At 56.7% G+C, this 25443-nt stretch overlaps 1 protein-coding gene across 1 annotated transcript in view; it reads right to left on the reverse strand.

Annotated features, from left to right (window-relative positions):
• Positions 1–25443, reverse strand: part of RIMBP2 (RIMS binding protein 2) — a 267099-nt gene that overhangs the window by 31126 nt on the left and 210530 nt on the right. The window contains exons 6-13 of the mRNA XM_057527204.1: positions 22629–22824; positions 17934–18079; positions 16277–16353; positions 10942–11051; positions 7767–8576; positions 4210–4361; positions 2775–3236; positions 796–939 (exon numbers count right to left, since the gene is read on the reverse strand). Of these exons, the coding sequence (XP_057383187.1) occupies positions 796–939; positions 2775–3236; positions 4210–4361; positions 7767–8576; positions 10942–11051; positions 16277–16353; positions 17934–18079; positions 22629–22824 (2097 nt within the window). The remainder of the gene's footprint in view (positions 1–795; positions 940–2774; positions 3237–4209; positions 4362–7766; positions 8577–10941; positions 11052–16276; positions 16354–17933; positions 18080–22628; positions 22825–25443) is intronic.

Genomic DNA, 25443 nt, shown 5'->3' on the forward strand with positions numbered 1-25443 from the left:
GTCATTATTAGTTGGGCACTCCATTTCTTGTGTTTAAATGAATGCAAATAGAATTATTTTAATCTTTTAGATAAAGAACCTGATGGTTGGAGAAGGTGAGTAACTTGCCTACTACTAGCAGTGACAGAGCCAGGCAATGAGTCCAAGTCTGTGAGATTCCAAGGCCCTCTTCTTGGCGAGGTTGTGACACTGCCTTGCTGCAGAGCTGTGTGTTGAGGGGGCTGGAGGATCTGACATCTGAGGGGTCTTCAAGCTCTGACATCTCAAGATCTCAGGACTCTCCAGGCCCCACTCTTCCTGTTGCCCAGACTTAGGTCTTGACACCATTAAAGGACATTCCCACTGGAATATGCATAATCAGAAATTGGAGACCAAACCCACATTGGATGGATTTGTCACTTGTGAGCCTGGTCTGGGACGAGAAGCCCTGACATTTTTGTCCCTCCAAGGGTGGGATGCCAACCGTTTAATTTCTGAATCTCCCATGATGCTCAGCACTTAGCAGATGCTCATCACACATCTGCCTGATGAACGAAAGTAAAGAAACAAATGGTAGGTTTTGCCTAAATTGAGACCAGGCGGTTACCTGGAGACTCACCTGAAGCACGAAATCAGCCCATGAACGGATACTCACATAGGGCAGTCAGGGAGGGCAAAACCCTCACGTTCTGACTTCTGAAACTGTCCCCCAGTGAGGTCACAAATGCGCAGGCGCTGTGCAATCTAAACTTTCCAAACGGACTGAGATTGCTGTCACCCGGGACTTGGGGCCGTGCACCCCGCAGCTGCACTCACCGGCTTGCCCAGCTCCGAGCCTTTCAGAAACTCGTCCACCGACGCGCCCCTCCTCTTGACGTCGGGGGACTCGTAGCCATCTTCCTCGTCCGAGTTTGCGTACTGCCCACTGCTCCTCTCCAGGAAGATGCTCCTTTTCTCTAGCTTGGAAGAGAAGAGGGGAGCTGTCAGGGCAGAGGCCGCCTGACCCTGGGGGTGGGTCGGAGCCACTGTGTGAAGGGACTTGGGGTGAGTGACCCGCACAGGCTGGCGGACGTTTTCTGATGCTGCCCTGGGTGCCCGATGCCCCTCCCATGCCCACCAGAACTAGCTCCTGCCTTTGCAGGAGGTGACGCGTGGGTGCTGAAGAAAGGCTCCTCTCCCTCTGTTTGCCACCCTGGCCTGGCTGCTAATGTGATCAATTAACCTTTTCCTGAATATGGAAGCTCAGAGGTTTGCTTTCTCTCCACACCTTCTGAAAGGGGAAGGCAGGCCGGGCGGCGGTGCGGAGGTGCCGGCTGTCCCAGGCGCTCCTGGGCCCAGCCTCTGGCTGCAGCCCGCTCTCGGGGGTCCTGTCTGGGAGCTCAGGGTGGTGGGAGGCACGGCTGCTAGCCGAGAGGGCGGGGGTTGGGGGGCAGAGCTCACCCGCCAGCCCCTTCCTACCCCAAAGCACCTGGGCTTCTGCTTTGCGGGAAATCAGGGCAGAGCGCCAGGCTGCCCGTAATAAATGTGCACATTCTGAGGCATTTCCTTTAGTCAAGGGTACAAATTGCTGTGTAACTATTAACAAATCGGGAGATTTCACAAAAAGCCTGGATTTCCAGTTTTTCAACAGGCACTGAAGTGCTGTCACGGTACCTCTTCCCCCTCCTGGTTGCCTGGCTGTGGCCCGCCTACCTCAGCTCTGACCTCTAGGGGTCTGGCCTCTCCTGAAGTTCCTGACCCAGCCTCCAGCCTGGAAGGGGCCTGGCCCGGACCCTGGGATGCCCAGGAAGTGAGGGTCTCCCGGCACCGGCGTGGATGTCTCCACCTGCATCTCAGAGAAGGCACTGCCAGGGGCTGCCGTCCTGGAGAGACCCCCGTGGGCTGGCTGGGCAGAGCTGAGAAGACCACTGACCACCACTGTCCCCTCTGCCAGGGCCCTAACCTCGGGCTTGCAGCAGACAAGCTGGGCGCCCTGGTAGACAAATGCGCCCAAGGGAGAGAGATGGGGGTTTGTCCCAGCCGCGAGGGGCACGTGGCCTAGCTCAGGTCCACGTCCTGCTCTCCTGCATCACTTCACGGGTGCTTCTTACAATTTCTCGTCTCATTGCACATTTCCTCTGGGACATGGCCACACTGTCATCCGAATACTCCTCCCCCCGGTCCAGGCGATTTCTAATGATAGGCATGTGAATGTATTTATGTGCATGCATTTCTATATGTAGGTATGTATGTATACATACGTGCATATGAATGCGTGTATGCGTGTATGTATACACACATACGTACATATGTCTAGCCGTGTGTATACACACACGCACAGACACATACCCACACGTGCAAACACACACACACACAGCTAGAAGCCTGAAGTGAGCCAGCCAGGCGGTGACCCTCGGTTAGGAAGATGAGCCCCCAAGCCCACTCCCAGGAGGAACCTCTCAGATCCCTGGACACAGACCAGTGCCTGGTTAGCGGGTTGTTAGCTCGTCTGCTAAGCCAGGCTGGTGGATAACCACTTCCTCTGGTTATCTGGGTCCGTATCTACGCAATGAAAACACACGTTGATTCCGACAGGCTCAGGCCTGGAATGCCCCGGAATGCAGCCCTAGGGGAAAACTGGAGGATGAACACGCCATCCTCTCCCCAGGCCAAGCCCGCCACTCTGGGTGCTGAGTGTTCGGGGAACGTCTCCCCGCAGACTCGGGGTGCCGATGGAAGGTCCCATCCCCGCTGGGCTGCAGGGATGGACCGCACGGCACGGGCAGCGGTACCGGCGAGGAAACGCCCAGCCTTACCCTGCTGCTCTCGGCCACCCTCTGCGCGGCTTCCCGGGCCATGGCCTTGGCGACGGAGGTGGAGACCGGGGCGCCCTGCGGCTGCGGAAGGATGCGGCTGGGCGAGGGCGACCGCCGCCCCGGGCCCGAGCCCTGCAGGCCGGGCGGCTCCAGCAGGTGCCCGTGGGCCGGAGCAGGCGCCCGGCCGAGCTCCCAGGCCTCATCCGCCGCGGCGTGCGGACCCAGGTGCTCATCTTTGGTATCGGGGGCTCCGGCACTTGCTAATGGCTTCGGTGTGGGAGCAGTTCTCAGGTGGGGGGCAGGAGGCACCAGGAGGTCGGGGGGGATGGCAGCGGCGGCGGAGTCTACGGACTCGCCCTGGGCGGAGAGGGTCCGCACGGTCACGCTCTTGGCTTCGAGGCTCCGCAGCCGCACCAGCTCCACGGCCGTGCCGTCCGCCGTGGGGGAGATGATCTCAGCTACCTGCGCGCAGAGAGAGCGGGGTCAGGGGCCGCCCGGGCGCCCCTCCAGCAGCCAGGGGCCTGGGCCCCGCCTACACCCAGCTCAGACCACACCTCCCGGCCCGGAACCCGCATCAGGCCGCAGCCCCGGTGGAGGCCTGGGGGGGCCGCTGAGCACACCCTCTTCTTCCGCGTCCACAGCCAATCCAGGAGCAGACGCGGGGCCGCAGAGGAATCAGAACGCCGGGCGTGTTGCTGCCAGAGCGTGGCCCCGGGGAGGTGCCAGGCAGAGGCCAAAACGGGCTTCCGGCTGGACACGTGACTGCGGCCCCTTCCGGTGGGGCGGGCTGCGGGGCGCGGGCGGCCCTGCCTGCTGGGCTTCTGCGAGGAGCTGCGAGGAGAGGGGGCCCTGCAGCGGCCGCTCTCACGGGGCGAGCTGGGACACTGCCCCGCGTCTGATGCAGCAGCCCTGGCCCTGGGGCTGCGGGGAACAGGGTGGGGAGCGCAGAGCAGACAGAAGCTCGCTCCAGCTCCGCCCCCCAAGGGCAGCCGTGTCTGTTTCGTGTGCCGGGACCGGCTGGGGCTTGAGATTACGGGCTCCCCCGCAGCGGGCCTTAACACTTAGCACTGCAGCGTTTCCGGGGCATTTGGACCACCATCTCGCCAAGAATCGGTTTGGTGGAATCTACTGAGTGGGCCCTGATATCGTGGGCCTCGAAAGATGTGAATTTTTGGTACCCAGGGGAGAACAAGAAAGGTCCGGAGCAGAACAGGTAGTCACTGCGGGGGGAGAGCAGAGAGCATTCTGCGAAGGAGGACGGGGCAAAAAGGATGGAATTCTCCGTGTTCTGCAGCCGAGCCCGGGATGGCGGCGCAGGGGGTGCTTAGGTAGCTGCTGGTGGGTCGTGGGGGCTGAGGAGAGAGGGAGAGTCGCTCGTCACTGAGCGGAGAGTGCGGGGGCCTCTGGGGCGAGCGCTGCCCCCGCAAGGACTCACCCTCTGCCCTTTGGCATACACGCCGTAGCCGGTGACGTTGGCTCCGTTGGACAGCCCCGTGGCCGTCAGGGCGGGCGGCTTCCAGGAGACCTGGACGGTGCCTGGGGTGGCCGCGGCCTGGACGGCAATGTCCTGGGGCGGGGCGGGAGGACCTGGGGGACAGAGGCAGAGGAGCTTTCAGGACACGGCCCTCTGGCAGAAGAGCTGCTACCACGCCCGGCTGGTGGCGCCCGGAAACGAGATCTTCTGTTAAAGCCTCCAGGGGTCGCGGGCAGAATATGAAGCGTGAAAGCAGAGCAGGAGGGTGAGGAAGTGGCAGCTCCCGGACACACGCAGTGCCCTCCTGGAACCCCGCTCACGGGTGCTCCGTCCCCAGGGGAGCCTGTGACCCGGGCCAGGCCAGCCCGTGACGCAGGCCAGGCCAGCCGGCCACGAGGACCCAGCGTTTGGCAGAGGAAAGAAATCCCTGCCGCCTCTCCATCCTCTTCTGCGCCCCTCCTCCCTCCGCCTTCCCTCCGTCCCTCCGTCTCTCTCTTCATCAGACTTGGGGGCAGTGAGCTGGACCGCACCCCCCCCCCAATCTCACCACCTTGCGGGACAGGACAGAACCGGGAGCTGGAGAGAGACGGTTCTGATGAAGCCACCCGGCCCTGGACACCGGCTCTGCACACACACTGCCCGGCTGACCAGCCGGGCCGCTTCCTTTGCCCCGGAACCCGTTTGAATCGCGCTCACCATGGAAGTCTTGAGCAGCTACTTCAACCAACAAGGAGGCAAGGGTCATGTCGCTGGTCCTTCCAGGTGGCTCTTGGGGACAGCAGGACCACCTGTCTGCCGTGTAACCCACAGGCAGTTCCTTTTCCCCCCGGGTCTGTCTGGTGCAAAACTCCCGTAACTAGCATTCTATTTGGAAAGGAACATGTAACTTTCAGGAGGAAGGTGTGAGCTTCATTCTCCAAGATCTTGCTCTGGCCCCGTGGATGTCTGCGTAGGGCAGCGGTGGCTGTTTGCTGAGGGTTTTCTGTGTGCTGCTCGTTCTTGCTACTCACTTGGGACTCTACATCACTTGATCCGCACAACAGTCCTGTGAATTCAGCGCATCCTTGTTTTGCAAATGAGGAAATTAAGGTTCGAGGGAAGCTGCTCGGCTATTGTGTGTTGGAAGCGCCGGCCTGCAGCTCAGTGCAGCTCATGAGTAAGGCTGATGCAACCCACCCTCAACACACTGCAATATGAGGCTTCTGAACTTCCCTACAACCGGCTTCAGAAGTTAAATTCTACCTGGACGGTCCATTCAAACATGATAGGTGGGTCATTATTCTTAAGGGCGAAGGTCAAGAACTGAAACTGGCTTGGGAGTTTGCTGGGTGCCCACTTCTACCACAAGAGCAATGACAGCGGAGGGCCGGGGTTTTGTGGGTGGGGAAGACTTGTGTAGCGGTGATCTGCCAGCTCCAACCCATCCCTCCAGTGGCGCGGAGGTGAGGGGGTCACACTGATGTCCATCACGTGGGGTCACCTGGTCCAACCGTATGCCCAACGTCGAGCTCACACTGAACGAGGTTCAGGGGCTGCCCTCCCCATGCCTCTCACTCGTGACATTTCCACAGTCAAAATCCTCCTCCTCCTGGACAAGCAAAGGCACTAGTCTGCTATGGACTGCATGTTTGCATTCTCCCCAAATTCGTATGTTGCAAACCTAACCCCCAAGGTGACGGCACTTGGAGGAGGGGCCTGTGGGAAGTGATCAGGTCATGAGGGGGGAGCCCCCATGAGCGGGATTCGTGCCCTTATCAACAAGGCCCCAGAGAGCTCCCTCGCCCCATCCTCCGGGTGAGGACACAATGTCTTCACCGTCTATGAAACAGGAAGCGGGCCTCACCAGACACTGAGTCTGCCCACGCCTTATCTCGGACTTCCAGCCTCCAGGGCTGTGAGAAATAAATATCTGTCGTTCATAAGCCACTCAGTTTATGGCATTTTGTTACATCAGCCCGAGCTGACTAAGACAGCCAGGAACTGGGCGTGAACCTATGGGAACAGGCCCTGGGCTCGGCATCTCTTCCGGGTTCCCTCTCCATCTCAACGTGAGCTTCTCCACGAAGACTCTCCCAGCCGTCCCAATGTACATGCTCTTGCCTCTCCTCGGAGCCCCTGGGGTCTCTGGGTTTGGGGTCTCTGGTTTCTTCAACCCCCAGCACTGACCACAAGACCTCACGGCAGGAACCAATGAAAAGCTCAAGTCCTCCCTCTCCCAATATCCGTGACTGACATCCCAATAGTCAGGAAATCCAGCATCACCTTACAAGACGAATGAACTGACCCTTCATAAACTAGTTCCTACTCAGACCTGCTTCCTCCTTGAAGTATTGTCTGTCCCGCCTGCCCCTGACCTTGCTGCGTTGTAGGTCAGACTCTAGTTGATGATGGATTTCAAAAAGACTGGAAAGCACCATGCAATAAAAAGCAAATCCATCATAAACTGGAGAGCCAATCTCAGGTTAGATGGAAGGCTTTCTGCAATTAGTAGAAATGATCCTGGAGAGCCACTGAATTGTTTGTCAACCTGCTGACAAATGAGGTTGGGCAGAGCTGGATTAATGAATCACAGAAGACAAATCCGAGGAGAGTGTCGAGACCGGCACTTTGAGGGAGTTCTGTGAACATCACAGGACTAAAAAAAGCCCTCGAGGTATCAAAATATGCCCTCACATATCTTTGCAGACACAACCTTCTTTGCTCCAGGAAGGCTGCTCTTCCCCAGGTGTTCAGGCTCCCATCCTGGGCACAGCTGCCTTGCTCGGAAGGGCTGCCTTGTACGTGAGCCCCAGCCAAGATCAGCATGACGGAACCTCATGGAGACGGCGGTGGCAGCTGCCCCTTAGATAAATCGGAGGATGAGCCAATCCGGGAGGATGGTCCATCTCAACCCATCTCTTTACAGTTTCCTGGGAGAGAGTGCGGGGGGATGGGAGAGGGGTGCATTCCTCCTCCTGTTACAGCTGGGCGTGCAGGGAAGGAAGCAGACGGGTGCCCGGAACCCAAGATAGCATCCACAATGGAACTTCATGTCTTTGCAAATTCACCCATATGTGTGAGATACATATACGTATATGTATATATATCAAAAGGAAACATGAGAAGAGAGAACAATTTTGAGAGCGCTGTGGGCACCCCCTCCATGGTTCCCCTCTGTGAGCGCACGTCCAGGAGTGGGTGACACCGGGAAGACGGAACCCTCCAATTGCCTAGGGTGCTCTCGTTGCCTCCTGTCTTCTGTAGGGCGAGCCTCTTACAGATGCAAGCGTTAAATATTTCCAACAACACGGCCCCTGAACGGAATCCAAGTTTTCTCCTTCCCTCTCACACACACACACACACAGGCGTGCGTGGGTGTGTTCCGTGGTTCCCGGCTGATCGAAGGATGCTCCAGGACGGCGCCGGCTGTCGGCAGCAGCTCCCCCCGCCCCTCCCCTTGCACGGGGTGACATCCCGGTGTCCCCTCCCTTACTGACTCCCCCCCCCACCCGACGCCCCCCCCCGGGAGGACAGCTCACCTGCCGGCAGCGTGGAGAACTCCACGAAGGCCTCCTTCCTGTCCCTCTGCTCCAGGGGCAGCTGCCAGGGCATCTGGTGGGGCTTGGCCAGGACCTTCACCTTGTAAGCCGCGTTGGGCCTGAGGTTGCAGAACTGGTACTTGTAGCTGGCGGCCCGGACCACGTCCAGCTCCTGCTCGTTGAGGAAGATGGCGTGGCTGTAGTTGCTGTTGGCGGGCGCCCAGGAGAGCCGGGCGGAGACCTGCGTGATGCTGTCCACGCGCAGGCGGGACGGCGCCACCACCACGTCCTTGCCCACCAGCAGCGAGCAGCGCAGCTTGTCCGAGCTGCCCCGGCTGGTGACGCACTGCACGGAGATGCGGTAGGTGCGGGCTGCCATGTTCAGCTTCTCCACCAGGGCCTTGGTCCTGCCACCCGGCGCCAGGCTCAGGCGCGTCTCTGCGTCCACCAGCACGCTGTAGCTGCTCACGGCCCCCCAGCCCGGGGGCACCGCCGGGGGCTCCCAGCCCACGATGACACTTTTGGCAAGTTGTTTGATGAGGGTGATTTTCCGAGGGTAAGGCACGGTGTCTTCTCCGACGTCATCGGTGTTCACGTCCCGCGTCCCCGCCCCGTGGTCGGAGAGGCCGGAGTCCGCGCGCGTCGGGGAGTGGAGGTCCAGGATGTGCTCCGCCTCCGAGCCGACGCCGGCGTGGCTGACGGCGCTCTGATCCTGGTCTTTCCCCAGAGTGCTTGCCAGCCGAGACTCGTCCTGGACAAAATCCACGAAGTTGGAGGGCACCAGGCCCCTCTGCCCGTCCAGGAGCTCGCCTGTGGGGAACGAGGACAGGGTTACCGTCCCAACTGTCCCACGGGGCCCCGAGGTCCTGCAGTGGTGTCTGCGCCTCCCCGCCAGGGGACGGTATGGAAAGCAGCAGGGCCGCAGTGGGTTCCTCAGCCCTCTACAGGAATCACTGCGGCATCACCTCTTGGGGACCCCCGCCCCTGCGTCAGCACCCCGCAACCTGCCGTCTGTCCCCCCGCCAGTGAGGCTGGCTTCCCCCATAGCACCCACCCCACCGCGGCCAGCCACGCGCGTATGTGTGTCAGCGCCCCCCTTCCAACGGGGAGGAAGCTCTGGGAGGACAGGGAACTGTGTCCCCTGCTAGTCCTACAGGGACACCTGGCACAGAGGAGGTGCTCAGTAAGTGTTTGTCAGAAGGACAAACAACGTGCAAACTGCGTGGGTTTGGAGGCTAAAAAAATGACACACCTTACTCTGATTTTTGATGAGGTGATCACACAAACAGGAATTAAAAGGTGAATTTTCCCCCCTTGCAGAGCAATGTGTCTGTCTTAGCGAAATTCCCAATATGTGTCCGTTTGGTGAGAGACGATCAATTTGGGCCCAGAACCACCTGGAGGCTGAGTGGCCCAAAAAATGCCACCAAACTAGCTCTCGTGGCCACGGGCAGTCACAGCGGGGACCATTTTTTTATTTCATGAAATGGTCTAATTTCTTTGCGTTCTCTTTATTCATGGGGCTCGAAAGCCTGCTGAGAGCAGAGCCGTGGAGAACTGAGAAGCGTTCGGAGGGGCTTCAGAGATGACACAGTTTGGGTAATCTCGCGACACCAGCGGGAAAGGGCTGTTTCCCCTGATGCGTCGCAGAAAGGGGGCTTGACTGGGGGTCCGGGGACCCGGGAGGCTGGGAAGTGTGGAACGAAGGGTGGGGTCTGCTCCCAGTAGACACACCCACACCTCGAGGGACGTGCGCCGGGCCTGGGCGAGAGGGATGTTGACCACTGAGTCAGTCCTGATTCTCCCAGCGTCAATGAGGCTCTCTGACTCTGCTCCTGTCCCCAGCTAGGGGGCGGGTCTTGAGACGTCAGTCTTCACCTTGAGGATGTTCGGAAAACACAGCCTCATTTGACGCAAGGAACGATGAGGAGGAGGAGGAGGATGGGGGTGACAGCAAGCCCTACGTACCAGGCCCCATCCTCAGGCCCCACGTCAGCTTCCTCATTTATCGTCACAGCCACCCCTTAAGGTGGGAACCGTGACCATCTGCATAGTGAGGGGAGGTGAGCTTGCCACTGTCACGTGGACAACGGAACGCTGAGTTCTGCCGCCTGCCTTTCATCCGGCCTCTGGAAGGTCTCTGTGGGCACAGTGCCTGGCGCGAATACTCTAGAGAATTCCATCGAGGGTTATCTGGCAGCCGCCTTGGGCACATAGTTCTCCCCTGGTGCGCACCATCGGTGACGGCAATGTGAATTTATGTTAAGAGTTCAAGCAGTTTTGCCACCAGTTGTGGTGAAATTTCTCGGGAGGCCTACCCACAGCTGTGCCACTGTTTTTCCGGTAACTAATGGAAACCAAGAATTTCAATGACCCCAGGTTCTGGCACCTTCAGAAAACCAGCCCAGGCTGGGCTGCTGCTCACCGACCTCAGGGGAGGCCACCTGATCTCGAGGCCCATCAACCCCAGAACAAGAGCCGAGAGTGTGGCCATCAGCTCCAAGGAAACTCCAGGAGGTCACGCAAGAGAAACCTGCTAGTTTAGCAAGAAACAATTTTTTCTGCTCAGAGGGAACAGGAGGAAACCGAGACCCTTCTATTAGGGCAACGGAAGAGTTTAGGGAACTGAGGAATCTGGATTTATGAAGCTCCTGGGGATGTCCCATATTCATCCTCTAGCTACAAAAGTGACCAAGGTTATGAGTTTTGGGCAGAGGAATTCCCATTTCCTGATCTCACACTGCGCAAGGTGCAGGAAGTGGTCAGGCAGGACACGGGGCTGGACCGCCCTAGGTTAACGACAGAGGCTGAAGGTCAGTGGGATCGCTGTGAACCAGATGAGGTCCCCTGAAAGGGTCCCTGGCCCTGCCTCGGAGAAGGTGCTGGGCTGTAAGAGGGGCGGGGAGGAGAGACCCTCATCTGTCAGCCCCACGTGTCTGCGGGAGCTCCTGGGAAGCTCTGTGGACGTGAACATGAGAAGGTATCCACCCCGTGTGAGAGGGCTGCTTGGGGTTAAAAATAGGAAACCCCACTCAATCAGACAAAAGGGGAACAAACACCTCGTAACTCTGGAGGGCGGGAGGGTCAGAGCAGAGGCTGGGACGGCCGGGAGTGATGCGCGGCCCGGCCCTGGCCTGGCCTGTGTGCACTGCCTGCCCACCACGCTCTCACTGACCTTCGTAGAAGCCGTCCTCGTCCATGTCTCCATAGACGTAGAGGTACTTCCCCGCCGTGAGGGGCAGCTCGGCCTCCGGGTTCTCATTTGGCCCGTCGAAGGGGTTGTAACTAGAGAGAGAAACAAAACCCATTCAGTAATGCTCTGGATGGAAACCAACCCCAGCCCGTCCCTTGCAGAGCTCGGGGCCTCCTCCCTGCTGTCGCCAGGACATTTTAGACCCACACGATGGTTTGGTGCTCGTGGATGGTCCGTGCACTGAAAACTCAGGCCATCAATAGCTCAACTCACACAGATTTCATGCTAAATGGTAGTTCTGGATGCAAGCCGTACACTGAGTCCTTTGTATCAGATGACATTTAAATGACTGCAAATTATATTTTTAAATAAATTTCCAAATCAGCAAGCAAATAAAAAAGTAATTAATCCTATAATCAGTCAATATATGTTATTGATCACAGGTAGAATCATATGACATATACTCTTTAGTCACCTGCTTACTTTTTACACTTTGCAATATGACATGATTATCTTTCCCCTCGTGAAATATTCTATCATATCCTTTTTAATGGCTGTATAATACTCCACTGAAGAGATTAACATACTTTATTTAGCCAATTTCCTATGTTGGGCTTTGATATTTCTTCAAACTTTTGGCTGATATAATCAGTGCTGCATCCAATATCCTTACCAACATATGCGGCACACCTGCCCACTTTCTTCCGAAAGATAAGTCCCTAGGTAGTATGTTTGGTCAAAGTCCTGCACATTTTAGAGGTCTTGGGTATGTACAGCCAAAATGTTCTAAAAACGGATGTACATTTTATCTTCCCCTCCCCACTAGGACTGTAAAATGCCCACTTCTCAAATCCTCAAAATATTGGAATTAACATTTTTTAAAGTCATGTCCAACTTGCAAATAAAACATGTGAGATGAATTTTTGATTTTCTAATTGAAGGGTCAATTAACTTAAAATAACAGGAAAGGACTCAACAAGAAAATAAAAGTGACATTAGTGATCGTGGGAGACGATCACGTAAACAAAAAGAACAAAGGGTGTCACTCAGCGTCCTGTCACACAAAGGGTGAAGCCCCCCGTGAGGTACCAGCACTTTCCTCTGTGTGTTTTATTTGATCCCCATTGACGCTCAGTGAGGAGAGCAGAGATGATATTATTCTCATTCCCAATTCTCATGGCCGACTGAAGTGCGATGACTTGTCCAAAGCCACAAGCTCATTAGGAGGTGTGGGTGGGAGCGGAACGAAGGCCTCCTGATTCTCACCCTGTGTGGGTTTAACCACAACACATCGCCCTGTCCTTCAGAGTCCAGAGGTCCAGGGACGTCATCCAACGCCCTGAGGGTTTTACTGAGTCAGTGACTGCCGGGGCATCTGCATCAGGATGGAAAGCAGACGGATGTACGATGTGAAAGCCCAGCGGGTGGAGTGAAGCCAAACGTGGTTTCTGGAAGAGGGAATGGCACGTGCAAAGGCCAGGAGGAAGGGAGCAGGGTCCCCTCAGGGAACTGAGCGGCCAGCTGCTGGAGAAGGACGCGTGAGGGTAGGAGCGCTGGGGGACGTGGGTCAGAGGCGCCAGATCAGTGTGGATTTAACCTCCAGAGCTAATAGCTATCGGGAAGGAGTTGTCACCTATGGAGTGATGTGATTGCATTTGCGTTTTACAGAGGGGTCCCTTTGATGCTGTGTGGATGGGGTCTAGCTGGGCAGGGAGTGATCTTAGAGGAGATGGAAGGGGGGCTGCCTGGGTGTGAGGGCAGGGGAGCAGGGTCCCAGAGGACTCGAAGCTTTCTGGCCTCAGGAGGTGCAGATATGGGTGCAATTACTGAGCAGGGGTTGGCGGGAGCGGGGCTGGATGTGGGGAGATGGGAGGCCCAGGGTCCAGTTCCAGGCGCCTATGCTGCCTAGGCTCGGAGAGGCTGTGGCTGCAGGTGGAGCCTGGAGTGGTCCACGTGCAGAAGAGGTCACGCGAGGCGGGAGGATGGAGCAGGAAGACAGGGGACGGGGGCCCAGACTTCAGCAGGCCCGCGCTTCACTCTCAGGAAGAGAAGTTTCAGCTGGTGAGAAAGAGGGTGGGAGAGGCCAGTGTGGGGAGGGAACCATGGGCGCCGAGGGGAACCGTGCACCGAGGGGGTGCATCCATCGGGGGTGGACGGATAAAATGCGGTCTCCCCGAAGTCCGCTGTGATCCGGCTATAGAAGGGGACAGAGCTGCAGCAGGTGAGCCTTGATGACACAATGCTAAGACGGGAAGGAAATGTCCAGAACGGGGAACCCACAGCGACTGAAAGATTAGTGGTTATTTGGGGTGTGGATGGAGGGGAGGGGCTGACACCTGAAAGGGACGGGGGTCTTGGTGAGCGGACAGGAATGTTCTCAACTTGACAGTGGCGAGGGTGGCACGTACTGTGCGTTGCATCTAGAGACTGTCATACAGAGTGAAGTAAGTCAGAAAGAGGAAAACCAATACGGTGTAATATCGCTTATATGCGGGATCTAGAAAAACAGTCCAGATGAACTTACTGGCAAAGCAGAAAGAGAGTCACAGACGTAGAGAACAAACTTACGTTGACCAAGGGGGGTCGGGGGGTGGGACGAACTGGGAGATTGGGATGGACATAGACACACTGCATAAAATAGAGAACTAATAAGGAGCTACTGCAGAGTGCAGGGAACTCTGCTCAATACTCTGTAATGGTCTACATGGGACAAGATTCTAAAAAAGAGTGGGTACATGTATATGTATAACAGATGCACTTTGCTGGGCAGCAGAAACTAACACAGCATTGCAAATCAACCGTACTCCAATTTTTAAAAATGGGGGGATTGTAAGGTGTGTGACTGACCCCTCAGTAAAGCTGTTTAGAAGGAAGGGTGCGGGGGGCCTGGGTCGGGTGCCTGCCGGACTTCTGGAAAGGGGCCCCCTGGAGCCTCAACGAAGCGCGTCCTGCTGTTGGGGGAGGGGACACCGGGCTGAAGAGGAGGCAAGAGATGGGAAAGCAAAGGCCGCTCCACAGGCAGCTCCTAGAGCAGAGGTGGGAGGAGGGAACGGGGCCACGTGGAGCAGGGCTTCTGCTGTTTCGAGTCTGGGGAAACTTCGAAGCAGGGTGCTGAGTAAGGACGGTGTTTAGCGCTGGGGGGGAAACACCCCCAAACTCCCCTTGCCTTCGAGCCCCTCCTCCAGGGGTCCGCAGGGTGTTTAGGGAACTCAGATCCGCACGATTCTGTCTGGGACTATTCTCTGCGCTGTTCACAATGTGGTTCGATTTGGCGGGGGGTGAGGTGGTAAACACACCGCCAGGAAAACACCAAGACCAGCAGCAGAGAATGGAGACGGAGCTCAGCGAGCGCCCTGGCGTGGCTGGTGCCCGCGGGGCCGGGTATACACCGGTTGACCGCTCAGGCTTTCTCGCTGCCTGCTTTCACGCTGGCTGTGGATCCAGCCTCTGGGTGCCTCAGCTCTTGGGCACCTTCCCCAGAATAAGGTCTCGTCTCCCCGGGAGAGCGGAGGGAGGGCGTGCCCAGGGAGCAGGTGGCCACCGCAGCCTCGAGGGACCAGGCTCATCGCTGGGAAGGGCCCAGCTGGCGAGGGAAACAAGTCTGGAAGCCAGATGAGCGTCCCGGCCGCGGCCCCAGCCGGCCGGCCCGGAGGGCTCTGCCCGAAAAGCTGTGCCAGCCCAGCTCCACACACACAGAGGAAGAACCGTCCTCCTGCCAGACATGGGGCGGGGCTGAGCCCGCCTTCTTGGGCCCCAGGACTGGCGTCCTCAAAGCTCTCTCCAGTGATATGGCGATGTCCCCATGGACCCTATGAAGGAGGCAGGCGGGGGCAGCCGGCATTCAGATCGGGGGTGGGGGGGCCCTCCTCAGGGGCCGGCTGGCATCCTCATCCAGGACGCCCCAGCCCAGCGCGGCTACTCCACAGGCTTCCATCATCTGGACGTCAGAAGTGGGTTTGCGTTGGTGACATTAGTGGGTCGGCGGAAAATAATCCACTGATAGGCAGCATAGTTATTAGAAATGGTTCTCATTGGAGAAGGCAGAAGGCATTGGAGGTATGCACACGGGCTAAAAGGAAGCTCACCCACCTCCTCCACGTGAACAGATTTTAAGGATCTAGTGAGGGAGGCATCCACCCTTGGTGACGGCTCCTGAGGTTTGATTCCTAAACAGCTCTGTGCACAGTTCAGTCCCCTTACGGGGGACTCTGGTTGCCCGTCGCCCACTAAGAGGGCAGTGGCGTCTGCCCCCAGAACACTGCCCTGCCTGCCCGGCCAACCCAGGAGGCAAAGGGTCCCTGGAGCATCTGGAAACACAAGAGCCCAGGTCTTCACTGAACATAAAGTACAGGAGGTCTGACTGTTCAGCGTCTGCTTTTGGTGACTATCTGATTCATCCGTGTCTGCACAGCCAGCAAACTCTGGGCACTATAATGCCTGCTGCATTATAACCAGGCAGGGAAGCTGCAGAGAGCGACTAACCCTCCCCCATCTGAAGGTTTTCAGTGGTAACCACAGGAACCTGAGGGCCGTGCATGGCCAGACTGGCTCACGTTGGTGGGCACAGGCACCCAGGTCCTCCAACGAGAGCTCAGCTCCACAGCTGCAACAGCTACGTGACGTGGCCCGGGCACCAGGCGGACAGGGAAGATGCCGGAAAGGCACCAAGCAGGGGGCTCTGGGCAAGGGGGCCCCTCTTTGCGTTTCAGCTTGCTGCCTGTCATGGAGTGAACTGTGTCCCCCAGAAGAGACGTTCAGGTCCTGGCCCCTGGGGAGGTGAGCTTATTTGGAAATAGGGTCTTTGCAGGTGTGATCGAGTTAAGACGGGGTCATACTGGAGGAGGGTGGGCCCTAATCCAAGGACAGGGGTCCTTATAAAAAGAGGAAGGAACACCCAGAGACCCACAGGGAAGGGGAGCACGTGAAGACGGAAGCAGAGGTTGGAGCGGGTAGTCTACAGCTGAGGGATGTCAAGGATGCGGACAGCCAGCAGAAGCTGGTCCTCCCCACACCTTGATTTCCCACTTCTGCCTTCCGGAACGGGGAGAGAACGGATTTTTGCTGTTTTTAAGCCACCCAGTTGGTGACAGTTTTGAATGGCAGCCCTGGGAAACTAACACGCCATCCGAACTCTTTCTATCAGAACGGACAAACTCTTGCCGTCCTCCAAAGCCTGGCTGAACTGCCCACTTTCTCTCGGCACCTGGGAAGGGTCCCCTCAGCTCACGGAGTGTTCCCACCCCCATCACCCCACCTGCCCAGAGGCTGCCCACACTTACGGACGCTCAGAGCATGTGGAGAGGACCATCGCTCTTACCTATAGCGGGCGACACACAAGTGGACCTTCCCCGAGTATCTCTGCTTGGCGGTACTGGAATTCCGTTCATTATCCATCTATGAAAGACACAGTGGATGTGCAGGTCATTGAAGCTGTAGGCTTCACATTTCATGCCGGAAACACGCAGGAGATCCCTTCCACGGTCCCCCTGGGCTTTTCAGCCTCAGAGGGTGGGACCCCCATGAGATGCTGCCACACCCGGGTTCTTGGTCTTGGGTGTGACCCAGAGATGGGGGCGGGGTCCCTCACTTCGGGCTTCTTGGTCACACAGAGGACATTTATAAAGAACTTGTCTCCCCCAATACTGTATGATATCACTTCTATGTGGAATCTAAAAAATAACACAAATGAAGGTACACGCACTACAGAAATAGACTCACAGACATAGACAACAATTTTGTGGTTACCAAAATGGGGGAAGAGTTAGGAGTATGGGATTAGCAGATACAAACTACTCTATATAAAATAGATAAGCAACAGGATTTACTGTATAGCACAGGGAACTATAGCCATTGCCTTGTAATAACTTATAATGGAGTATATAATCTGCAAAAATACTGAATCACTATGCTGTACGCCTGACACTAACACAATATTGTAAATCAACTATACTTCAATAAAAATTGATTAATTAAAAGCTACTTTTAAAAAGACCTCATCTTCCCACACCCAGATTGGACTCAAGGTAAGGACCATTCCCCGACATAATGTAAGGCCTGAGACGTCACTGCCCCAGACCCTGCCAGGCTCCTTGGAGGACACATTTAGGTAATGCTTTGTGCCCTCAGCCCTCAAGGGCTCAGTGCAGGGAGGGGAGCACTCACGCGTGGATGGTGCCCGGTGGTCCCTGGGAATCCTGATCAGAAAAAGTGACATGGGGGCTCCTTCCTCCCGATGGCCCTCCCCCTGCCCCGCTCCTCTCCGCTGCCCGAGTCTGCAGGGCACCAGGACGCTGCCTATAGGGGTTCCCTTACACCGGCTACAACTGTCTTGGGGTCGGGGGAGGGAGGAGAGGGCACCAGGCTGGAGGATGAGGAGAGGGCAGCAGGGGAGGGTGGCAGTGACCATGAACCCCGCCCATCCCCGGAGAAGAAGCCCCAGGACTCCTGTCCGGTCCCTCCTGACACTCCCTCACCCGGGGAGAGGGCTCTCCTGGGTGTCACACCACGTCACTCCCCGTCTCAAGGCCTTCAGTGGTTTCCCCCTGGACTTGGACCAAAAGTCGAGAGCTTCCCTGAGGCCTCAACTCACCTCCCCAGCTCCCAGCTTCTCTCCAGCCCCAGCGGGCTTCCCCTGGGCTCCTTCTCACAGATAAACAGACCACGAGTGGCCGAGAAGGGCCACCCTGCCCTCCACCTCGTCCCTCCGGGTCACCGGCCTGTTGGGTTCACGACACTCGCTGTTACCCGACTTCTAGGTGTTGACTTACTTATGGTCATTCAGCCCATGAGAGCAGGGACTCCCCTCCCCACCTGTCTGTAAACTGGGGCCTCACGTCCTGGCACATAGTAGGTGCTCAATGAACAGGGGTGAAGGCAAGAGAAAGGGGGCTGGGGAGAGAGGGGGAGGGCTGCCAACACCCACAGCCCACATCACAGCGCAGTGGGGCAGCTGCCTCTGCCAGGACAGGACTCACGTCTGATTCAAATCTGCATCTTGGGCCACCAGATCTTGACAGAAAGGCGGGCTTGACGGACAGAGGTTCTGGCTTGTCACCCGGGAGCGGGAGGGGCTGGATATATTCCCCGATCACAGCGCGGCTTCCAATGGAGCTTTCCTGACCTGGACACCAACATTGGAGCAATTTGAAAGAAGACACCAAGGAAATAATCAAAGTGCACTGGTCATTTGCCTTCCCTGTGGGTCTTTCCCTGTCTTTGGCATCAGTCTTGGGCTTTTATTTTGGGACCCACCCATCTCTCACTCTTAATCTACAGCCCCCACTCTGGGCTGTCCATCCGGCAGAGTCCACGCATGGCTACACCAATTGTTTGGTGGAGATGGTGGTGTTGCACATGAGATGGGAAGGTCCAATCAGAGAGAACTTCGTGGGAGTCATGGGCAAAGAGGCTCTCCTTTTCTCTGGCTTAAAATAGAGAGGAGATGAGACTCAGTGATACTGCAGCCACATTGCCACCAGGAGGAGGAAAGTCCATCTGAGAATGGAGACTGCTCATAGAAGGAGGAGCTGGAAGACGGAGAGGGAGGAACTGGATCCGGGTGGCATGGCTGGAGCCCCTGAATCCAGCTGTACCTGAGGCTAAACCTAGGCTCTTCACCTACTCTATGCGATAAATAAATTCCTTTTTGCTCACACCAGTTTAAGCCGGCTTTGCTGTCACTTATGACTGAAAGAGACCTGACTTATACACAAAGTGGCCAGATGGCCAGGTTTATGGCTAAAAAATATTCTTGAGACTCACTAGGACCAAAGCAGATCTGCCCATCCTGTCCTCATGGGGCTGCTGAGCCCCATCCCAGTGACACGTGGCGGGGTGGGGAGAACTGAGCACCTTGACCAATGCTGGCCCGGACTGTCGGATTAAGTCAGGCGTGTTTTTGTAGGATCAGATGTGAATTACAGAAGCAACCATTTCCCTTCCCCACGTTCTCACTGCCTGGTGGCCTGCAGATGTTCCTTTCTGGCTTTGTCTAGTCTCTGGCTGGCTGTGGCTCTCCCATCACAGGGACTGCTGCACTGAGGAAGATGACTCGCTGAGCCCAAATCAGGAAGAACATACAGGGTGAGAAGTGCTCCCACAAAGGCTGCGTAGAAGTCACCCCCAGAGAACCCCCACTCCCCTAGCTGATTAAGAGAACTGAGAACCTTGGGGAGCATCACTGCAACAAAGAACTGATGCTGAAGTGGACCCAGGGTCCCTGCTAGGAGGCCATATCCCAGAGCACAGCAGCCTGGCTCTGGTCACTGCCCAGGACCCCTAATGACCACAGCAGCCAGCACTTGGCATACAGCAGGTGCAAAGTCAGTATTTACTGAATTAATTGACTCCCTCAGAAAGCCGGCTGAGGGTGGGCCTGGCTGCAGGGTGCTTCAGTGCTGCAGGGGAGGTGTTTCACCCCGACACAGGACTCGCCCAGGCCAACGAACTGTGAGTGGAAGAGACGTGTCCTGCTTTGGGGCAGATGCCTTTTTGAGCCAGTGTCTAATTTGTTATGCTTCCTTTCCCTTGCAATGGAACATTCCAGATGGGAGAGGCTCAGCATGCCCGAGTGAAGACAGTGTGGAACCCATTCCCTGAGCCAACCTGAGATGGATGTGCAGTGCGATCGAGAACGAGACTTGTGCTGTTTCAAGCCCCTGAGATTTGGGGATGTTTGTTACTGCAGCTGAACCTAGCCCATCCTGACTGATACACTGCTGCCGGGAATAGCAGGGGGTGACACCACCAACAAGGTGAAATGAGTATAGTAGAGTCACCTCGTATTCACATTTTACTTAAACAAATCCAGTTGTCTAGAGAAAAATATTTTGTTGCATGTGGCATTTTACCTGCCCTTCTGCTCTCTGAGTGAATGTGAGATTAGAGACAAAATCATGCAGTGCCCTCAGCTGCACACCCCTTCATGCTCCGTGTGTTTCAAGATAGGCATTTTCTGGAAAATATGGCCACTAAGGTCAACTCAATGACTTTATCCAGTGTTTCACCAAAACCCAGCTCCAATACTGGAAGGAAACTGGCTGCGTAGGAGCAGCCCTGGGAGATGACATGCCCCCTTCCTAGGAGATTTCTAGGGATGGTTCTGTCCCTGTGTGATTTCTGCCTTGCTGCTTGCAGATGTGACTCCACTGCACAGAAGACGAGTCCCTTAGGGGCCCACGATCAAGCGGTCCTTGTCCTCCTCAACCTTGGGCGGACGCAGCCTCAGGCAGGAGGCCCCCAGGGGATGCACAGCACACCTGCCAGGTCCTGCTCTGATCCTGCACTGGCCCTGCCTGCTCCTTCTGCCCCCCCCCCCCCGCCACCCTCCCCTCCTGCATAAGGAGGAAAGGCCAGCCCAGCAGCGAGTTCCCTGTCACTCTCACCCTTAAAGGGGCCCCTGCCATCTGCCGTCAAAGAATGACTTTGAGGGGGACTTCAGGGTTGCACAAGGAAGCCCCCTAGCAGGCATTCCTCCCACGACCAAGTGATGCTGGCCCACCAAGGATGCGGCAAGAATGATGCCAAGCGTGTCCGGCTTTGCCAGCAGGGGCCCCTCGTGGGCGAGGTAGCAGTTTATTAAATGAGCTGGTCTGTTATCACGATGGCTCTTCCAAATGGCTACACAGAAGCCTTGGTGCAAACCTATCCTTCTACCGGCATCTGAGACAGAGTCCTGTTTTGGTTTTGTTTGTTTTGTTCTTAGTCAGCATGCATTTTCCTCCCTCGTGAATTAGATCCTTTTTTCCAGATAATCTCAACACCGATTGAATCAGGTCAATCACTGCTCCCCTCCCCATCCCCACTGACCCGCCAGCTTGCCCTGGACTAACACATTCTCACGCTGTGCAGCAAGGAATTCACGCAGGGGGCCCCGAGCTGCTACTTTTAGAAGGGCCTGCTTGCAAGTTGGGCTGGGCTGTATCCGGGAACACAGCTTCTAAACTGTTCCTACACCAACAGCAAAGACTCCCTAAGTGACAGGGGGGTTTCCGTGTAACTAGACTGTATGCACGGTCTGGTTTGTGCCGAGCGCCTGCCTTGCTCTGGGGGGTCTGGGGTTCTGGTGTGTGCCAGGCAGAGGTGCCCACGTGACCAGCCCCCAGTGGACTCTGGATGCTGCGTCTCTCCTGGGCGTCCCCGGGCCTCACCACCGCACGCGGGCGGCTGATCGTTTGGCTGCACGGCGGGCGCTCTGGGTGGTCCTTCCAGAGGAAGAAGGCACAGGCTGTCTGCACGTGGACCCTCCGGACGCCCATCTCTGTGCGCCCACCGTGTGTCTGTCCTGTGTCGCCGTAACAGTTCTGAGCCAGGAGGACAACGTTATGCTGAGTCCTGGGACTTACCGACCGTGCTCGGGACCTGGGGACCCTGAAAAACGTGCGTGGCCAAGATCACGTGAACCTCCAGCCCCAAACCTTCTCACCCAGTGGGAGCCGGAGAAACGGTCTTCATTTCTGGGAGGCAGCCTTCCCTGACCACCCCGTCTAAGTGGCCCTGGGTCGCTTGCTCTCTCGTCACCTGACCTCCCGCGTCTGTCCGAGTGGGAAGCTGCCTAGTCGCTCGTCTGTCCCCTTGTTTCCTGTCTGTGTTCCCCCCACCCAGAGGGGCTCCACCCAGGGCCTGGTCACCTGCTCAGCATCGCGGCCTGGGGGGGTACCCTGTGCTCAGAACTTGTCTGTTGGGCGGGGGGTGTCCAGAACTCCCTCTCCCTCTGTCTTGTGTTTCACGGCCACTGAGCATCCTCCGAACGCGTGGGCAGGACGGGAAGGGAGCAGGAAGGCGGAATAAGCCAGGAAACGGTATTTACCAAGACACAGGCAGCATCACCTTGTTTTCAAAATAAGAAGCATCCAAAGAACTCATCCTATGTTCTGATAAGAACTAGGAGAAATCTGGAAATTCTCTCTCTTTTATGGAATTCCAAAGTGAATATCTGACACTCATCTCCAGTAAACTTTAAAAAATCGACTGTTTTACAGGAGGGTAAAACTGGGCCTGCGACCCGTTTAACCTTCAGTGGAGAGAAAGTTCCCTGACTGAGTAGGGTACTTTGTTGCCTACACTGGGAACCTTCCATGACGTTAAATTAAATGTCTCTGGGATCAAGACAAAATTCCCCTCTGCCACGCAAATTCAAATGTCCCTGCTCCCCACCTCTGCATCCTAAACACAAACGTGATGGGAAGGCATTGAAATTCACCACTGTTAGTAAGCTGCCTTTGTCAGAAGGGAAGTTCCAAGTACATCACAATGTCAACAAGAGGTCACTGGATGAAAAGAGGGGAAACAAGGGAAGCTGAGAAGCCCACCTGGCAGATCCCAGTGTAGACCCCAGAGCCAGACCCTTGGGGCCGAGTCCCGGCTCACCGCCTGGCTGGATGACCCACTAAGCCTCTCCACCCGTGTTGTCTGTAGAACGGGGCTCAGAACGTGTGCGAAGCCACGCTGGTCGGCACCCGGCAAGGGCTTAGGACAAGGTCTGGTGCGTGGGGTGTATGTGGGAGACGCCGGCTGGCCTGTACCGCCCCAAGGCCTGCTAGGCTGGTCACCGCCCCGGGTGTGGTGAGATGCTCTGTCACACACCTCCGCCCGCACCCTCGCCAGCGCCCCTTCTCCATCCCGGCTGCCGTGCGAGGGAGGGAGGGAGGGAGGGAGGTCCAGGCACTTACCTTTGCCAATGGGGGGAGCCAGTCCATTCATGAACCTCCGGAAGGGCTTGCCGGGGGACGAGGGGACGTCCAGGGAGCTGCCTCCCAGCAGGTCGATCTCGCCCGCGTGCTGCCGGAGCTGATCCAGGTCCCGGGACAGCAGGCTGAACTGCTCACTCTGCGCGCGGCATTTCTCCTCCAGCTCCCGCACCCTGCACTGCGCGGCGGAGACCCGGACCCGCGGTCAGCAGGCGGCCTGGGCTGCTGGGGCCCCGCGTGTCTCTCCGCACGAATGTGTGTCTGTGAGTGTGTGTGCACGCGTGTGCACAGGACTGCATGCCACGTGTGCATGGGTGTGCACAGGACTGCATGCCACGTGTGCATGTGTGGGTGACAGTGCGTGTGCGTGTGTACTGTGTGCGTGTGTGTTGCATGGGTGTGCACAGGACTGGGTGCCGTGTGTGCATGTGTGCATGTGTGGGTGACAGTGCGTGTGCGTGTGTACTGTGTGCATGTGTGTTGCATGGGTGTGCACAGGACTGCATGCCACGTGTGCATGTGTGAATGACAGTGTGTGTGTGCGTGTGTGTAGTGGGAGGGCTGCCTCTTTCCTCCCCGCAAGAGTGGTGTCTGAACAAACTAAGCTTCCCGTGCACCCTGGCCATCAGCCAGGTTTCCTCTCAGGGCGAACGTGGGAAAGCACAGGAGCCAAGAAACCTTGCAAACACTCAGATCCCAGCCAACTGCGGATTGTTCTGGGCTCTGTGTACAGCCCGGGCACTTTGCGGTTGGCACGCCTCACTGTAGCTGCTGGAAATTTGGAGCGTGAGGCGGTGACACAGCCCAGCTTTGCGGACAGTCAGTTGCTAACCCCTGGATGCAGTTTTCTTGTAAGCTGCAGAACCCCAAAGCACCCCGCTTTGGCATTAAAGGGAATTGCTGTTTGCTGGATTGGCTTAGCAACATCGTTGCCGTTTGCAGACATCGGAGACATCTCGGGAGCACTAGGGAGCTGGGAGTGCCCCCTGGGCACACACGGCAGGGAAGGGTACCACGGGCAGCTCCCCCCATTAACCCCCATCTTTGCCTGCTTTTGATTCTCAGCGGGGCGGGTGTTATCCAGCCACTCTCCTCTCCCTGGGGAACCGCGGTGCACACTCCCTACACCTCCCCCCCTGGTGCCCTTTCTCCTGCTGTCAGAGCTCCCTGCCCTGGGCCACCGGAAGAGGGGCACAGGGAGGGTCCGCTCTGCCCCCTCCCCTGCACGCTCCCGTCCTGGCACATTCTAGTAGCTCCCTGACTATTTCTCGTCTGCCTCCGTGACTAGATCATTTTTGCGCCAAGCTTGTGCTTTCTGGTTCCGAGACACCCGCAACGCGCTGCATAGCACTAGCACATCGCAGGTGCTCCGTAAATGTTTGCTGAAGCAGAGAAGAGGGGACCCCCTGATCTGCAGGCATCACGTTCCTAGAGGCAGCAGCTTGTTTCATCTGCATGGAGGTCCTGCCTTGTCTCCCTCCGTCAGTCTGTGATAAGTGGAAAATCCCATCTGCTGTATTATTAACCGTGGGCACCGTCTGGCTTCCACCACTAAAATGTCAACTCCACGAGGGCAGGAATTTTTGTCTGCTTCTTTACCGCTGTGTCCCCAGCACTCGGACTAGATCTTGGTACCAAGTCGGGGCTTGAGAGATGTTTGGTTTCATGGAGGTGTGCACACAGGGATGCAGGACAGTGGTAGACTGATGCTCTCCTCCTCTTCCTCCTCTCCCCGTTCCCCCCCAACCTTCCCTGTCCCTCCTCCACTGGTGTTAAGCTTTTCAGCTCCTTAGGCCAGAATGAAGTGCTGTTTATGTCTGAGGTCATGGAATTCTAAAAACAGACCTAACAAATCCCAAACCAATAATTAATTTCTTCGATGCATTTAACAAAATCAGCAGGATTCTTCTCTTAAAAGGCTGAATGAGCTTGGCTACGATTGCCATCACCACCGAGGAAGGCACAGAAGTGACGCCGGGCTTCCCTGGGCACAGGTGAGGACGTGGAGAGATCCGCCTCCCGCCTGGGCACCCCCCCATCGGGGAGACGCAGCACCCGCCCAGGAGCAGCGGTGACCCCAGGATGGCGACATCAGATGCCTCAAGGCCAAGGGTTCTGGCTCTCCCTGCTCAGCCCTGAAGACTAAATGTTTGCTCCAGGGCTGAGCGACAGGTCCTCAGGAAGGGAACAGTCGCCAACAACCCAGCCTCAGGCAAGAAGGGCATTAGAAGAGCCCTGAGCTCACCTGTTCATCCAGGTGTGCCGCCAGGTGCCGTGGTGGTGTGTGTGGGAGGGTGTCAGGTGAATGTGGAAGAACACAAACGCCATTTAGATGGCCACGTCCTCATTGTAATGTGCACAAGAAAAATACAACTGGTAATCAGATCCTTCATGTCGCGTGTGTGTGAAAAGTGAACTAACTCAAAAAGCAGATAGATTTTTCATTGATGTAACATTCGTGAAATGACAAGACTAAAGCAATGGAGAGCTGATCAATGGTTGTCAGGGTCTGGGGCTGGGGGAAGGTCCGAGTACTAAGAATTAAGATGAGGGCGTGTCTTTGGGGGGGTGGAGCCATCTGTATTCCCGGTAGCGGTTCATGAATCTATACGTACCATCAAATTCCGCAGAATTGAACACCAAAGGAAGGGCAAAGAGTGACTCTCTGTAGTTTGGTTACTGATACTGTGCCTGCGTCAGCTTCCTGGTTTCAACAGTGTACTCTGGTCACCTACGACGCTGTCCTTGGGGAGCTGGGTGAAGGTACACAGCGACCACCTGTGCTATTTTTGTAACT

The sequence above is a fragment of the Balaenoptera acutorostrata genome, chromosome 13 (assembly GCF_949987535.1).
Source record: "Balaenoptera acutorostrata chromosome 13, mBalAcu1.1, whole genome shotgun sequence".
NCBI classification, from domain to species: Eukaryota; Metazoa; Chordata; class Mammalia; order Artiodactyla; family Balaenopteridae; genus Balaenoptera; species Balaenoptera acutorostrata.